General features: G+C 40.0%; 1 protein-coding gene across 2 annotated transcripts in view; it reads left to right on the forward strand.

Moving 5' to 3' along the window:
* Nucleotides 1–16,641, forward strand: part of LOC6584905 (carbonic anhydrase-related protein 10) — a 67,180-nt gene that overhangs the window by 36,242 nt on the left and 14,297 nt on the right. For both annotated transcript variants that reach the window (XM_015161651.3, XM_002010509.4), the window contains exons 3-5: nt 743–793; nt 6,109–6,245; nt 6,426–6,638. In XM_015161651.3, coding sequence (XP_015017137.1) covers nt 743–793; nt 6,109–6,245; nt 6,426–6,638 — 401 coding nt within the window. The remainder of the gene's footprint in view (nt 1–742; nt 794–6,108; nt 6,246–6,425; nt 6,639–16,641) is intronic.

The raw sequence follows: 16,641 nt of genomic DNA on the forward strand, positions 1-16,641 counted from the left end.
AACTCAAGAGAATGAGAGAAAGTCAAGCAGGGTATACCTGAGTCGCGACAGTCTGACTATTAGGTTAACTCATATGCTGCATGCGACAAGCTTCTGGCTGCCTTTAGGGACCCAGAAAAGAGGCAGGGTATTAAGGAGTCGTGCACCTCGGGGTGAGGTACAGTGACTTAAACGTTTCGAGCTGGCTGTAGGACAGGCAGGGTATTATTAGGTTGCACATTTTGCCCGTGCAGTCTGACTTATTATGTTTGACTTATTATGTTCATCAGCGCTGGATGCGAGGAACTGAGAAGGTGAGCTCACTTTAATAAGTGGAAGACAAAGAGGGTGTATTTGAGTCTTCGCATTTTGACTTAAGCTCTTGTGGCTGACTGTAGGTGTCAAGCAGATAGCCAGGGTATCCGTCTGTTGGGCGTTTTGACTAAGGCAGAGTATTTTAAGCCTTGCAGCTGGCTGCAGGTGCTGGGTCGTAGGCTGAGTCGTGCATTTTGCCCTTGGGATCTCTGACTTAAGGTAATATGGCTGCCTGTAGTAAGAAGACAGCCAGGGTATCTGCGGTTCGTGCATGTTAGCTGATGGGCTACAGCAAGTGTATGCATCGGAACCTTTTAAGAGTATAAATTGTGTTTGGATTACGTGTGGTTCATTTGAGTGCGACTCGGGCGGGGCCAACAACATAACTGCCAATAAAACCAATTGATATTTTATTATTGTTTTGTTTTTGTTTTTGCTTTCGTTACAGTCCTGCAAGCCGTCAGCTGGGAGGAATGGTGGACCTACGATGGCATCTCAGGTAAGTGATTGCCTCAGCCGAAATCAGAATTCAGCTCGCAGAGCTTTAAAGTCCTGGAGTAGAGCAGGAAGCGGCTAATCCAATTTAGCGTCGGCAGTTGGATATGAAAACATATTGATGCACATTGGGAAGAGCAAATATGTTGGCCTGGGTGTACTCTGGGCCGCGGCAAATCCATTCAGCTGGCTCCTACATATTAAAGCAAACACTCGACTTAAGCCCTTTTTACTACTTGAGTGGGTACATAGTGTGCAATTGCGAGTCGCGCGCTTTTTGCGTTTTTCACTCTGGCCCTGACTGCGGCTCGTATAACATTTTAGCCACCCACCCACTCACGGAGACGTATGTAAAGTTGCCGTATATTCGTCCTCATCTTATGTATCTGGCATTCGCAACAATGTTTGCGCAAAATAACGTAGCATACTTTTTGGCATTAAGACACGCTGGCACCTGTCACAGCGACTGCTCTCGTGTTGCCAGTGGTTGTTGTTGCTGTTGTTGTTGTGAAACGATTTCACCAGTGAGCAGAACTGCACACGTGAGTTGTTGGGTCTGGCTGTGGGGCAGAGAGAGAGAGAGAGAGAGAGCGGCTGCGGGGGCTTCGGAAATGGAGACGATTTGCAGCTGTCTAATGGAAGGCAGACGAAATACGCCAACAGAATCTGGCCATAAATAACTTTACTTGTTTCTCGGTCCATTGTTTGACTCCGTATCTTGATAGAAGAGCACTGCAATCGCCCCAGCTTAGCTCCGCCCTGCAGTCGGATGCCTGAACGCCTGCCTGCCTGAGGCACTTGCCTCAAGGTTAAGAAAAAATTTCAATGTGTCTCAAGTCAACCGGGCAATGTGAATGCGCCCTGAGAGATTACAGCTAGACGCCAGCGCCGTCTGTCAGTCCGGTCAAAGCAGAAGAAGAAAGCGCCGGCCAGATAAGCGTAGCTGCAGCTGCCCGCTCCACCTGTCTGCCAGCTGAACTGCCCAGTCCTCAGCTGCTCTTAATCTCATTAATGACAACAGCGACGCCATTTACACAAGACAAATGCATAAAGAACTGCGAGTGCTTCGAATATGGTTTGGAATCAACAGACCCAAGCGTGGCGCGAGGGGCGAGGGGCGAGGGGGTGAGGAGAGCGAATAGTTGTGCTGCAGGCGTCAAATGCTTCCGGCCTGGGCATTCTCGCCGATCGATACTCTGCACCGAAAAACGAAAGCTAGAATGCTAGTGCGAGTGCATCTATACCAAGCCTCAGTGGCCCAACAATTACCTCTAAAAAATTATTTATATTTCACATTTATATTAAGAATCTTATATACTTCAGATTCAGTCTAAATGTAAGAGAAGGGTGACTGCAAGAGTTCTACAATGCCAGCAGCTCTTAAGCTAAATATGCTTATATATGCCCATTAAAAGGTTTCAAAAGTAGTTAAACTATTTCTATTTCTTAACTCAAGATGATATACAGAAATTGATTGATGCAGACGATCTTATAGTATGCAATCTGCATCAATAGTTTTCTGTATATCATCTTGATCGTTTTTTGTATACCCAATGAATTCCGTTATCCAGTCTTTAGGTTAACAGATTAGTAGTTACGCTAGGCCTGCTACAAGACGAGAAAATACATCTTAAAAGAGGAGAATTAAAGAATAGAATAGAAGAGAAAAGACATGTCTGCATATAAAAGAAGATAACTTCTAGTTTTCTAGAAAAGTATTATTAAATGTACTTTTCCATAGTGAATCAAAACGTAAAATTTGTAATCATTGAGTGTTCCCTTGGAGCAGCCATGGACCAGGTGTGAGTCATGGTTGAGGAGCTCTCGATACGGTGAAAGTGTTGCAAGTACATGTGTAGTAAAATAGGCACAGCTCGTGCAACGCCAACGCCAACGGCAACAGCTACGGCTGAGTCTACGGCTACAGCTACAGCTACAGCTACGGATACGGCTACGGCTACGGCTACGGCTACGGCAACGGCAACGACAACGGAACGATGTCCCCGATGCTGTAACACGTGTTGTCAACAAATTGCAGCCAAATCCGTGCGAACTTTGTGTTTCTTTGGCATGAATAAATTTGCATAAGCATTGCATACATACGTAAGTGCTGTTGTTGCAAGTTAGAAAAGACGGCGCCACTGTGCCTTGCGGGCCATCGCGCCGGCATTTCCTGCTGCTGCTGCTGCTGCTGCTGCCGTGGCTGAAACGGGCAGGGCTGGAGGCTGCTGCAGATTTGGCTGGCTGGCGTGCTTAAAGCGCAATTAATGCTCCGAAAAATTCGCTTGATTTCACGGCGCTTGCTGGCTGCTAGCTGCTGGCTGCGGGCTGTGGGCTGTGGGAGAAGGGAAAAGAGAGAAGGGCAAAGACGCTTTAACAGTATTTGTACTTGCAACAGGCCAAATAAAAGCAAGTGGCAAAGAGTAGCATAGCTCAAGACGGCCAGACGCCGCTAATGTTGTTAATGGCGGCTGAAATCGTTCGGCAATTGCCTCATTGACTCGGCATAGCCCCAATTTAATGGACTTCAGCTGCAGCCGTAGCCGCCGCGCGTCCGGGCCCGCTTAGCAGCTAATGGGGCGCCGTTGAGGTCAACAATTTCTAAAATACGTGTACGTGGCGTATCTATGATTAAGAACGGCGCCAGCTGATATAAGCGGCGGAACGTGTTGATTCCATCATGCATTCGATGCCAGAGCCAAGCAGCCAAACAGCAGTCCGACCCACATGCTGCATGTGTGCAGGCTCAGGCATGCAGTTATGTTGCCTCTTGTCTGTTGTCCCTTGTCCGTTGTCTGTGTTCTGTTGTCTGTTGTTTGTTGCCTCTCGTCGCTGCATCAAAGCGTTTCCATGCAACGTGAAAGCATGATGAGATTTTGCATAGCAAAGTTAGCGAACATTTTCTCGTTTTATTAGCGGCACAAGTGGCAGTGACAGCTGAGGAGCTCGACTGGGTGATATCTGTGAGTCCACACCATCCATTGACAAACACACAAATGCCAGCTAAATGTGGAGAATATCCCCTTCATATGTACATCGGACATATATGTATATATTAACTGGAAATTTTTTTTAGACTCATTCACGAAAGTGAAATGATTAGACTCATTCACGAAAGTGAAATGAGTATATTGGTTTTGTGCAATGTCCGTCTTGCTGTCCGTCCGTCTGTCCGTCTGTCCGTCTGTCCGTATGAACGCAATCTATTTCGGCGCTATTGAAGCTAGAGACTTGAAATTTGGAACACATACTCGTGTATATCTCCGATTTATAAAGTGTTAAAATTTTCCCGATCCGCCCACTAGGGGCGTGGCAAATCGGAAAATGCATTTTCCGATATACCAGAAATCATGTTTGTTGAAGAGCTAGAAAGCTGAAATTTGGTACATAGGTCCGCGCCGACCACCCAAGATCACAAGCTATGGCGGATATATCTCCGCCCATTAGGGGCGTGGCAAATCGGACAAAACTGTATCTCCTAAAGTTAAAAACCTAGAATGCTGAAATTTTGCACGTAAGCTGATGTTTTAGTTCTATGAAGATGGGTGAAAAAATTATATATCTACGCCCACTAGGGGCGTGGCAAATCGGACCTGAAGATATAGTGATTTTTCGAATTCTGTTATATTTTAGGCACTATTGATGCTAGAGATCTGAAATTTGGTATATATACGCGGGTTGATTCCCCAAGTCCAACGAGCTATGGTAGATATATGTCCGCCCATAGGGGGCGTGGCAAACCGCAAAAGTTTATATCTCCTACAGTTTACGAGCTAGAAGCTTCAAATTTGGATAGTTAAGTTACTGGTAGCCTCCTCTATCGATGCCCCAAAAATAATTTTTAAGCCTCTTTAGGGGCGTGGCATATCGAAAAATACCCTGTAATTTTCACATTTTTTGAGCGTAAGAATTCAAATTTTGCATTTAGGTAACCGGTTGCTCGTTCTAAGAACTGGCTAAAATTGAGGAGTCGACGGCCACTAGGGGCGTGGCAATCGGCATTTACAGTGCCCGTATTGCGACATTTATATACGTCAGCCATCTATTTATGCATTTGTACATATAAATAAGCTTAATAGATATTCATAATACAAAAAGAAACATTTTTATGAATTTATAAAAAATTTAAAAGAAGCTAAAATAACAAAAATTTGCAATTTACAAAAAAGTGTTTTCCGCGGGATTTGAACTCGCACCCAACCCAAACAGCATGTTTGTCAAAATAGCTAAAATAATGGTCGTCGGCGCTTCAGCCTACAGCACCACCGCGTTGTTTCGATCAACAGTAGTTAAAACGAAATCACATTATTGTTATGACGCCACATAGCAAAGAAAAGCCAGAGTGGTGGCTGGAAATTCAAAAACAATGCAGACAAATCAATCGCAACGAGATTCTTAGAATATGCTAGAGTACGCATTTATCTGTGCATACATACACACATACAAATGAGCGCGTGTATAAGGCTGGAATGCTTGATGCTATGCGTGCAGACTTACATATATACATATGTATATATTTGCGTATATGTATTTGAGGGCTATTTAAGAAGAAACAAATTTAAACTTATAAAATTATTCGACTAAGAAAATGAAAAGTATTAAGTGCCATTCAGTCAAGCTCGCACCTTCCCAATAAAATATCTATTTTATAAAAAACGAAATATGTATGAAAAAAAAAATAATAATAATAACATAGCAGAGGTTCGAACCTCCCCTACTCTAACATTACTTGCGTCGCCCTTAGCACCCGCGCCACTGCTTTGCTCGAACAATTAGTTGCTAAAATAGAATAGCTTAATAAGAGAGCGTCATCAGACAAAACTACAGTAACGGCTAGAAAGTCCAGAAATCAATCGAAATTCTAAGAAGACGGTGAGTGTGTGCACATGTATCTGCTTCTAGCTTGAAGCCGGTATCCAATATATGGATATAAATACATATATATTATTAAAAGTCTAAATTTTATAAATTATATACAATAGCAATAGCTATCGATGATTTTCCAATTTTAATGGGATCATGCCCTGTTTTTTGTTGCGCACTAGACTTGAAAATTGCACTATATACTCTGGTTGACAGCGTTTGGGCTGTGAATGAGTCTTCTGCAATCGGTATCGCCCGACTGCAACGTTCTTACTTGTTTAAAGATGATGTTGTAATGTAAAACTCACAAATTTTTATGAGGTCTTTTACAAGTTTTACTTTATTCACTTTCCTTGTCATCGGGTATTATTTGTTTAGCTTGTCTAAATAGGAGTACTCATCAGACTATTTTTCCAGTTTCTGTATTGTTGTTCATCTCATCTGCTCTGGTTACAGGTCCTGCATTTTGGGGTCTTATCAATCCGGAATGGTCGCTCTGCAACAAGGGACGTCGCCAGTCTCCGGTGAACCTGGAACCACAACGTTTGTTATTTGATCCGAATCTGCGCTTGATGCATATAGACAAGCACAGGGTAAGCAAACACCACAAGCACAGTGTCATTTTGAAATCGTGCTTGACTAACTCATACCCAGTATTATGCAGAAGCTCACTCCAGCTGAATTGCATTCTCAAATCTGTTTATTTTTAAGCCCATCTCTATATTTGTATATGTACATATATTCCCACACATCGATTGGTTCTCCTTCTACAGATAAGTGGAATTATAAGCAACACCGGACACAGCGTAATATTTACGGCCGGCAATGATACAGTCGCCAACTATGATGGCATGCAGACGCCAGTGAATATATCTGGCGGTCCACTCTCGTACCGCTATCGCTTCCATGAGATACACATACACTACGGGCTCAACGATCAATTTGGCTCCGAGCACAGCGTCGACGGCTATACGTTCCCTGCAGAGGTAAGTTGAAGTCTGAAATTGAAGAGTGACGGACCCACGAATTAGTACCCTCAAAAAAAAAAAAAAAACAAGTAAGAAGGCTCCAGTCGAGACTGCTCGACTAGGAGATACCCTGAACCCTCTAAGCTGATATTCTAATCATTCTGCACTTCTTTTATGCACATGCATCCACACGCACGCATAAGCCCGTGCTCTGCTAACTGCCCAGTAAGCAGCGACTGCGCTTGGGCTGCGCTGCAGTGTGGGCAATATTATGAGAATTTCTTTGTTGAATAATTTCTTTTGTAGACATACGATATATAAATCATAAAACTTTTAGAACGTAATCATATGGTGAATATGTGTGTACATTCCAAAGCACAAGTCTCTAGTACTTGAAATGCGTTTTTTACAAATTGGGGGAAAAGGGGGCGTGGTATCCAAAATCTGTAAATGACAAAATCTTTGTATCGATTAACTTTATATACAACGCAAATTTGAAGACTCCAGGTCTAAAAGTGTTCAAATTAGGCTAAAAAAACAAAATAAATTTTTCGATTATTCTAGATAAAAAAGTTATCGGACGATTTATCGAAAAAATAAAGCAAACTCGTACTGTGTATGGTACACACGAGTATGCATACCAAATTTCAGCTCTCTAGATCTTTTAACTTCTGAGATCGACGCACTCATACGGACGGACGGACGGACGGACGGACGGACGGACGGACGGACAGACGGACAGGGCTATATCGACTCAGCTCATCGCGCTGATCAAGAATATATATACTTTGTGGGGTCTGCCACGCCTCCTTCTGCCCGTTACATACTTTTTCACAAAACCATTATACCCTGATTTCCCATTTTCAATGGGTTCAGGGTATAAAAAACTATTGTAAAAGTGCTAGAAGGGAAAGTTAGGCGGAACTCTGAAAAACAGCTTTTAGCTTTTTGTATGTTGTTTGCACAGTGTCAAAGGTAATTGCATATTTGTGCTATCGATAATTAATAGACCGATTATTATATATGATAAAGATTAGATTAGATTTAAAACTTCAAGTCTCCAGCTTTTGCAGTTTACGATTTCTAGGCAACGACGAACGGCGAACGAACAGAATATATGTATATTCAATACTTAGCTCGTCTGCCTGACCAAGAGAATATGTATAAGTTAACACAATCGACCAGCAAAACATAAATGTTCAGATTGATCACGCGCCGTCAGCATGAATGTAGCCGTTCCCAGCGGATATTGCACAACAGCAGCAGTGGCTCCAACGCGCAACAATGTTGTTGCCCGAAGTAATGCGATGCCTCGCGTAAATATGCAATGTCAGCATAATCAGGGTTTAGGGCTAGCTTTGGATATAAGAATTTATGTCACTGTACTTTAGTTGATTTTTGATAATAAAGAACGTCGGTCGTCGCCACGGGATTATTGAAGTCTACTCATTTTGTGCAACACCGCACACTAACATCTAACAACTACAGCAAAAAGCTTAATTGGCGCCCAACCGAAACGAACCCAAAAACCAAAAAAAAAAAAAAAACGAAATTAAAACTTCGATTAAAACAAGCATTCAGTGAGATAAATACCCCACAAGTGCAAAAAAAAACAGCAAGACAACTAAAACGCATAACCAAAACGAAAAAAGAAAAAAAGAAAGCAGCATTAGACGAAGCAGTACGCAGCGAAGACACCCACCACGAAGCGGCTCATCAGCGAAGAAACACACAACATACAGTCTACTAACATAATATAAGAACATGTGAGTAGAGTGTTCATTGCAAAAAAAGAAATTAAGGAGTAAAAACAAATAAAAATACAATTTCAACCTTTAAATATTAATTATTAATAACAAAAAACGCAGCACGCAAAATTCCCTGTCTTTACTTGCCCTATGAGTGATAGTGAAATACAAGATTTAATAACAAATTTTCGAAAAATTTACAACACAGAAAATTTAAAAATGGCTTTGAATTCAGATCAATTAAAAGCTATAGTAGAAGGCGCAGTCGCAAGCGCTTTAGCTGCTCAAAAAGATAGCTTTGATAGAAAATTAAACGAAATTGAACAACGTATAAATTCAGTACAGGTTAGCGCACCCGAGGTAGAAACTTTCAAGGAGGCAGAAATCAAAATAGGTGTTATTTGCAACGAAACCCTTGACATCATGAAGTCCCTCCCGGACTTTGAAGGAAAAAGCGAAACTTATGTATCTTGGAGAAAGGCTGCGCATATCGCATACAAGGTATATGAGAAATACGATGGTAGCTCAAAGCATTATCAAGCTTTGGGAATATTAAGAAACAAAATTAAGAACGCTGCTGATATGGTACTCTCTTCTTTCGACACTCCTCTAAATTTTAAGGCCATTATAAATCGGTTAGATTTCACGTACTCCGACAAACGACCGATATACTTAATTGAACAGGAGATGTCAACACTCCGCCAAGGAAATTTGACACTACTGCAGTACTACGACGAGGTAGAAAAGAAACTGACTTTACTTATAAATAAGACAATCATGACCTACGACACCACCGTTGCCTCTTCGCTAAATGAGAAATATAGAGCAGACGCCCTGCGAGTATTCATCTCAGGAACCAGGAAGGCCTTAAGTGATGTCCTATTCTCAGCTAGACCAATTGATCTTCCCTCTGCATTGGCATTGGCTCAAGAAGTTGAGTCAAATCATGAACGTTATATGTTCGCCACAAATTTCGCCCGCAGTATAGAAGAAAAAGCGCAGAAGATCGAACAAAGACAGCAAGTCAGAGACAAGACTCTAGCTCAAGACCCAAAACACAACCAACCAGGAAAAAGCCCACACTACAAAAGACCAGAATTCTCACCACGACAAGAACAGGTAGAACCAATGGACGTTGACTCATCTTCTCGCTTCAGACAGGCTACGCAACACCAACAAAACGCGACCTTCTCGAAACAGACTCAGTGGCCAAATCAACAACGACGCACTCAATACGAAAACTACAATAACCAGGGACAGGCAAACAAACGACCAAACAGCGGTAGCGCACGGTTCACAGGACCGAAACAGCAAAGAGTTAACCACCTAGGAACAGAAGATACAGAATACGAGCAGGACAATAGCGAATACCAAGCGATCGCAGAAACCGAGACAGAAGACGTTGACAATGAATTGGACGAATACGACCAGGTCAATTTTTTAGGAATAAATCCCTGCTCCCGTTCATAGAGAGAACGATAGCAGGGAAAACCATAAAGTTGCTAATAGATACCGGAGCCTCAAAGAATTACGTGAGACCATTAAAAGAACTAAAAAATATTACGCCGGTAGAAAAACCCTTTCGATTAAAATCAATCCATGGCCACAACGTAGTTGACAAGAAATGCATAATGCACCTTTTTAATACCAAGACAACATTTTTCTTATTACCAAACCTCACGACATTCGATGGTATAATCGGACTTGACCTACTAAACCAAACCAACGTTTTATTAGACTTCAAAAATAAGAAACTAACAACAAACTATGGTTCTGAGACCATTAACTTTCTAAAATGCCCAGCCGTAAATTTCACAAGTGTCAAAGAAATAGAAGCCCCTCAGGCTATAACAACGGAATTTCAAACAATGCTCAAAGCCCGAGCAGGAGTATTTGCGGAACCAAATGAAGCGCTTCCGTATAATACAAATGTCATTGCAACTATTAGAACAGAGGACGAGAATCCCATTTATTCAAAATTATATCCATACCCAATGGGCGTATCAGAATTCGTAAACACAGAAACTCAAGATCTGTTAGAAAACGGTATAATACGTCCGTCCCAGTCACCATACAATAACCCCGTGTGGGTTGTAGATAAAAAAAGGTACCGACGAGCAGGGAAGAAAAAAGAAACGTTTAGTTATAGACTTCAGAAAACTAAACAAAAAGACAATAGATGACAAATACCCCATTCCCAATATAGCCTCCATTTTATCCAACTTAGGCACAGCAAAGTACTTTACAACACTAGATTTAAAATCCGGATTCCACCAGATTTTACTTGCCGAAAAAAGATAGAGAAAAAACAGCCTTTTCTGTAGGAAGCGGAAAGTATGAGTTCTGCAGGCTCCCTTTTGGCTTGAAAAATGCACCTAGTATTTTTCAGAGAGCCATTGACGATGTGCTCAGAGAGCAAATTGGAAAATCTTGTTATGTTTACGTAGACGACGTAATCATTTTTTCTGAAAATATGGAAAGCCATGTCAAGCATATCGCCTGGGTCCTAGATAAACTATACGAGGCCAACATGAGAGTTTCACCAGAAAAGTCGCACTTTTTCAAAGAAAGTGTAGAATACCTAGGTTTCGTAGTCTCAAGTAATGGTATAAAGACATGTCCAAGTAAAGTTGAAGCGATTCGTAACTATGAAGTACCAACAACTTTGTTTAACGTCAGATCATTCCTTGGGTTGGCAAGCTACTATAGGTGTTTCATCAAGGACTTCGCGTCTATAGCAAAACCTATAAGCGACATCTTAAAAGGCCAAAATGGCAAAGTGAGCGCCGGACAATCCAAAAAAATTCCAGTAAAATTTGACGAGAGTCAACATGCGGCATTCGAGAAGCTAAAAGAGGTTCTTGCATCCGAAAATGTAATGTTGCTCTACCCTGACTACAAGAAGCCGTTTGATTTAACAACGGACGCTTCATCCTCTGGTCTTGGGGCAGTTCTGTCACAAGGTGGAAAACCAATCACCATGATATCAAGAACATTAAAGGATAGAGAGCTTATCTTTGCAACAAATGAGAGGGAACTACTTGCAATAGTTTGGGCTTTAAAAAACCTCCGAAATTATCTATATGGGGTAAAAAATTTAAATATCTTTACGGACCATCAGCCTCTGACGTTTGCAGTATCCGACCGAAACCCGAACGCAAAAATCAGGCGTTGGAAAGCTTTTATAGATGAATATAACGCAAACATCTATTACAAGCCAGGGAAGGAGAACTACGTTGCGGACGCACTGTCACGGCATAATATTCATGCCCTAGAGGACGATGTACAGTCAGACAGAGCCACAATTCACAGCGAAATATCGCTCACATACACCATAGACACAACAGACAAACCAATCAACTGTTTCCAAAACCAAATTATAATAGAAGAAAATAATATAGCCTCTGATCGTACAGTTATCCTATTTGGTAAGAAAATCCGACATACAATTCATTTCTCAAACAGAGACTCGTTAATCAAAAGAGTTTGCGATGTAGTCAAAAAAGATGTCGTAAATGCAATCCATTGCGAGTTACCAATATTAGCATTCATACAACATAAACTAATAGAAACTTTTCCAACAACAACATTTCGATATACAAAGTACATAGTAAATGACATTTTTGATAAAAACGAACAGAAAGAAATAATTGCAACAGAACACAATCGGGCTCACAGAGCAGCCCAAGAAAATGTGAAGCAGATTTTACAAGACTATTTTTTTCCGAAAATGACAAAATTAACGAACGAAGTTGTTTCAAATTGTAAAATTTGTAAAACAGCTAAGTACAATCGTCACCCACAAAAACAAATACTTGGAGAAACACCCATACCTTCCTATGTGGGCGAAATACTACACATAGACATATACTCAACCAATAAAAAATACTTCCTTACGTGCATAGATAAATTTTCAAAATTTGCAATTGTTCAACCCATCGCTTCAAGGACAATAATTGACATACAATCAGCAATTTTACAACTTGTAAATTTTTACCGGCATACCAAGACGATCTATTGCGATAACGAGCCCTCCATAAAGTCCGAAACAATAAAATCTCTGCTAAACAATCAATATAACATTCAAATCGTAAATGCCCCACCACTCCATAGTACATCAAACGGACAAGTCGAGAGATTCCATAGCACCCTCGGTGACATTGCAAGATGCCTAACAGCTCAAAGGAAAATTACTGACACTGTTGAAACGATACTTCAAGCAACTATCGAATATAACAATACAATTCACTCAGTAACGGACAAACGACCAATCGATATAATCCACTCATCCTCCCCAGAACTCGAAATAGAGATAGGAAATAAAATTCAAAAGGCACAACAACTCCTAACAAATAGAGTAAACGAAACAAGACACAATAGACAATTCCAAATAGGCGACACAGTTTTGGAAAAAACAAACAGACGCTTAGGGAACAAACTGACACCACTATACAACGAAGGCAAAATTGACGCAGACTTGGGGACAACAGTCTTAATAAAAGGGAGGGTGGTCCACAAGGACAATCTAAGATAGGCAAAACATTAAATTCCCTTTTTTATCTTTTTAGGATTTGGACTATACTTCTTTTTGCTACAACGATAACAGCGAAATTGACTGACTATACTAACATGGACTACATACCGATCTTGGACGGATACGTAACCATTTGGACGGATTTCCAATACTTGAAGCACTCAACCAACCTTACCCTATACTCAGAAATAGTAAAAAATACGAAAGAATTAGCAAACCATTTCCCCCGATCACATATGAGAATGTTATTAGACGCAGACATACAACATATAGAAACATTAATAGCTACAGTAAATGTCCACCATAGACATGCTAGGAGTATCAATATGCTAGGCACCGTTCTAAAGGTCGTAGCTGGCACGCCAGACCATGATGATTTCGAGAAACTAAAATTTACACAGAATGAACTTGTAGAGTCAGAAAATAGGCAGATAACCATAAACACAAAAATGCAGGAACAAATTAATAAGCTAACTGACACCGTAAACCTCCTAGTAAAAAACACAAAAGTAAAACAAGTAGACACAGAGCATTTATATGAAACGCTGCTAACAAGAAATAGAATAATTATCTCAGAGTTAAAAACCTTAATACTATCAGTAACACTTGCAAAGGTTGGAATTGTAAACCCCTCCATTTTGGATTCCACTGATTTAAAAAACATTGTTAATGAACACTCTATAAATATCACTATTACTGACTTAATGGAAGTATCTCAAATTAAAGTTTTGTTAAGCGAAAATTTTCTACATTTCATTATAAGATATCCTAAGCCTAGCATAGTATGTAAAAAATTAACCGTATACCCTGTCCAACACAACGGCATCATAATAAATTTCGCCGAAGACTACAATTTAGCTGACTGTGGAAATCATGTAATATCAATAGGAAATTGTAGTACAGCCCTCACAATAACGTTCTGCAAGAAGTCACCCTACACAACATGCGCTCAACAGCTACACTCAGGTGACACCGCACATTGTTCAACTCGGCCCAGCCACCTCGAACCTCTAACCATAGTCGACGATGGAGTAATCATCATCAACGACGGAGCAGCTACAGTCAACGAGCAGATGGTAAAAGGGACGTTCCTCCTTACCTTTGACGACAAGATAAAGGTAAACAACACCGTATACCAAAACCAAAAAAACTACGTGAGGAAATCCCCGGGACCAGCGGTATCTGCGCTCTTAAATATAACAGACCACCAAGAGATACCAAGCCTGCCATACCTGCAGAAGATAAGCATAAAAAATCTGCGGGATATTGCTCAACTAGAGGAAGGGCTAGTAAGAAGGCCAGTAGTATCTGGGCTAACCGTGGCCATCCTTTTACTCTCCTGCTACGCTTCGATGAAACTCTATCAAAGACATCAGAGGAACAAACGTCAACGTGATCTTCAAACATTAATTAACAGTTTCAAGAAAGCCGAGGACGTCATTCATCTAAGTGGGGGAGGAGTTAACACAATCGACCAGCAAAACATAAATGTTCAGATTGATCACGCGCCGTCAGCATGAATGTAGCCGTTCCCAGCGGATATTGCACAACAGCAGCAGTGGCTCCAACGCGCAACAATGTTGTTGCCCGAAGTAATGCGATGCCTCGCGTAAATATGCAATGTCAGCATAATCAGGGTTTAGGGCTAGCTTTGGATATAAGAATTTATGTCACTGTACTTTAGTTGATTTTTGATAATAAAGAACGTCGGTCGTCGCCACGGGATTATTGAAGTCTACTCATTTTGTGCAACACCGCACACTAACATCTAACAACTACAGCAAAAAAGCTTAATTTATATATACTTTATACTACTATTACAATAATTTCACGAAACCATTACATGCGGATCTCCTATTTTCAATGGGTTCAGGGTATAAAGAGAAATGAAAAGAAATAGAGATATAAATAAAAAGTAAATGTTTCGCTGGAATTTGGCGTGTTAAAACGGTGCATAAAAAGTTTACATTTATTCGCATTAATCTTTCATTAAAATGAATAAAAACTTTGCAGTATTTTAACTTATTTACATTTTACATTATAATTAAATTCATTAAAACATGATTCAGTTTAATATAGAAAAGTTTCGCTGATGTAAACTAAGGGATTATCGTTACAACTTATTTGCGGGCTTACCACACACACATACATACATACGCATACGTACAATATAATATATGCATGTACATACATGAAAATCAATGGACTTACGGAAATGATTCCGACTGGCGCAACTCTCTCTCTCTCTCTCTCTCTCTCTCTCTCGCTGTCTGTCGCACTCTATCCACTTCTTCTGTTTCACTTGTCGTTGCTTGTTAATCGTCTACTTAAATATTTACGCCGATAAACGAGCGGCTTATTTGATCAAGGTTAAAGTCAACATTTGAAGTTCACTGCCAAATTGTTTTTTTTTTGTTTTTGTTTATTTGCGTTGTTTATAAATAGGATATATGGAAGGGAGGCGGATGTTCTTTTGACGATTTTGTGTTCAGACTTAGTATTTGGCTGACGGCACTACAGACCAAGGCGTCGGGCATAACAATATAAGTTAACTACTTAACTATATCTTTTTTGTATTTATAGAAATATTTATTACAAAAATAAAAATTACTTTCAATTTACACTAAGCTCATAATGGCAGCAGAACAGACTATCTTGTCTCTAAATGTTGTATGAGAGATTTCATTTGAGCTTAAAAATTATTTCACTCAGCTTGAACCGTTTAGCACAGACCATGTATTATTGAGAATTAAGCGTTTTTTCTGAAGGTTATTAAAAGTAAAGCACATTGCTAATAACAGGGTATGATGTAGTCAAGCCCAGGCCAGCTCTACTTGTATAATTCTGCTTGAGCAGAAAGAACAACAATTTAATTACAGAACTACAATTTAATTTTAGCCAAAAATATTAAAATTAAATATTGCGCCATATAATTCAGAATTCTAGCATAGAGGAGCTGATCCGCCATCGAATTTCTCAATTAACCGCTAGAACAAAATATAAATTATTTGGTGAATCAATAATCCCGCCCCCAGTTGGCGTGAATATATTTTTCTGATTTAGATTCTAAGTGGTAGATTTAGGTTTCAATAGAAGAGGTCCATAGAATTATATCGTATTGAAAGGGTTCATTCCTGGAATATAAAGCAATTTGTTAGCTTCCACATTTACAAGAACTTCTGTGCGAATACGATTTTATTTTATAAAGGCTTTATCGAATCACATTTGGAGAGCGAATACAGGAGGGTGAGCATTGGGGGAGCGATTCACATGGGTTATACTCCAACTTCAAATGCTTCTCTTCGCGATAATGCTTGTTTAATAAATCTGTACGATGATGTACATAATTTCAATGAATTCATTTTCCTATGGCTATACCATACAAAGAATCATTTAAAAAATTTTTTTGCCTTAAGACGGTGGAAAAAAGATATATTGATTTATTATATTGATTGACTTTAAAATATATATATATATGTAGTACTTATTCTCCGAAATCGCATACTTCATATGCTAATGGCACTTATGTATATACATATTATAGACTTTAAATTAGAAAAAAAATTTATTTTTTTATTTTTTAAAATTCATAGTCGAATGCATTGAACCTCTATAATACGTTTTATATTGGATCGATCGTTGCTATAAGATCGATCGCTTTGCCAGAAAATAGCTTCAATGATTCCTATAGAGAAATCAACACAAATAAATCTTTGTTTCGATTAAAAGCATAGTTAAG

Source organism: Drosophila mojavensis, unplaced genomic scaffold, assembly GCF_018153725.1.
Source record: "Drosophila mojavensis isolate 15081-1352.22 unplaced genomic scaffold, ASM1815372v1 contig_136, whole genome shotgun sequence".
NCBI lineage: Eukaryota > Metazoa > Arthropoda > Insecta > Diptera > Drosophilidae > Drosophila > Drosophila mojavensis.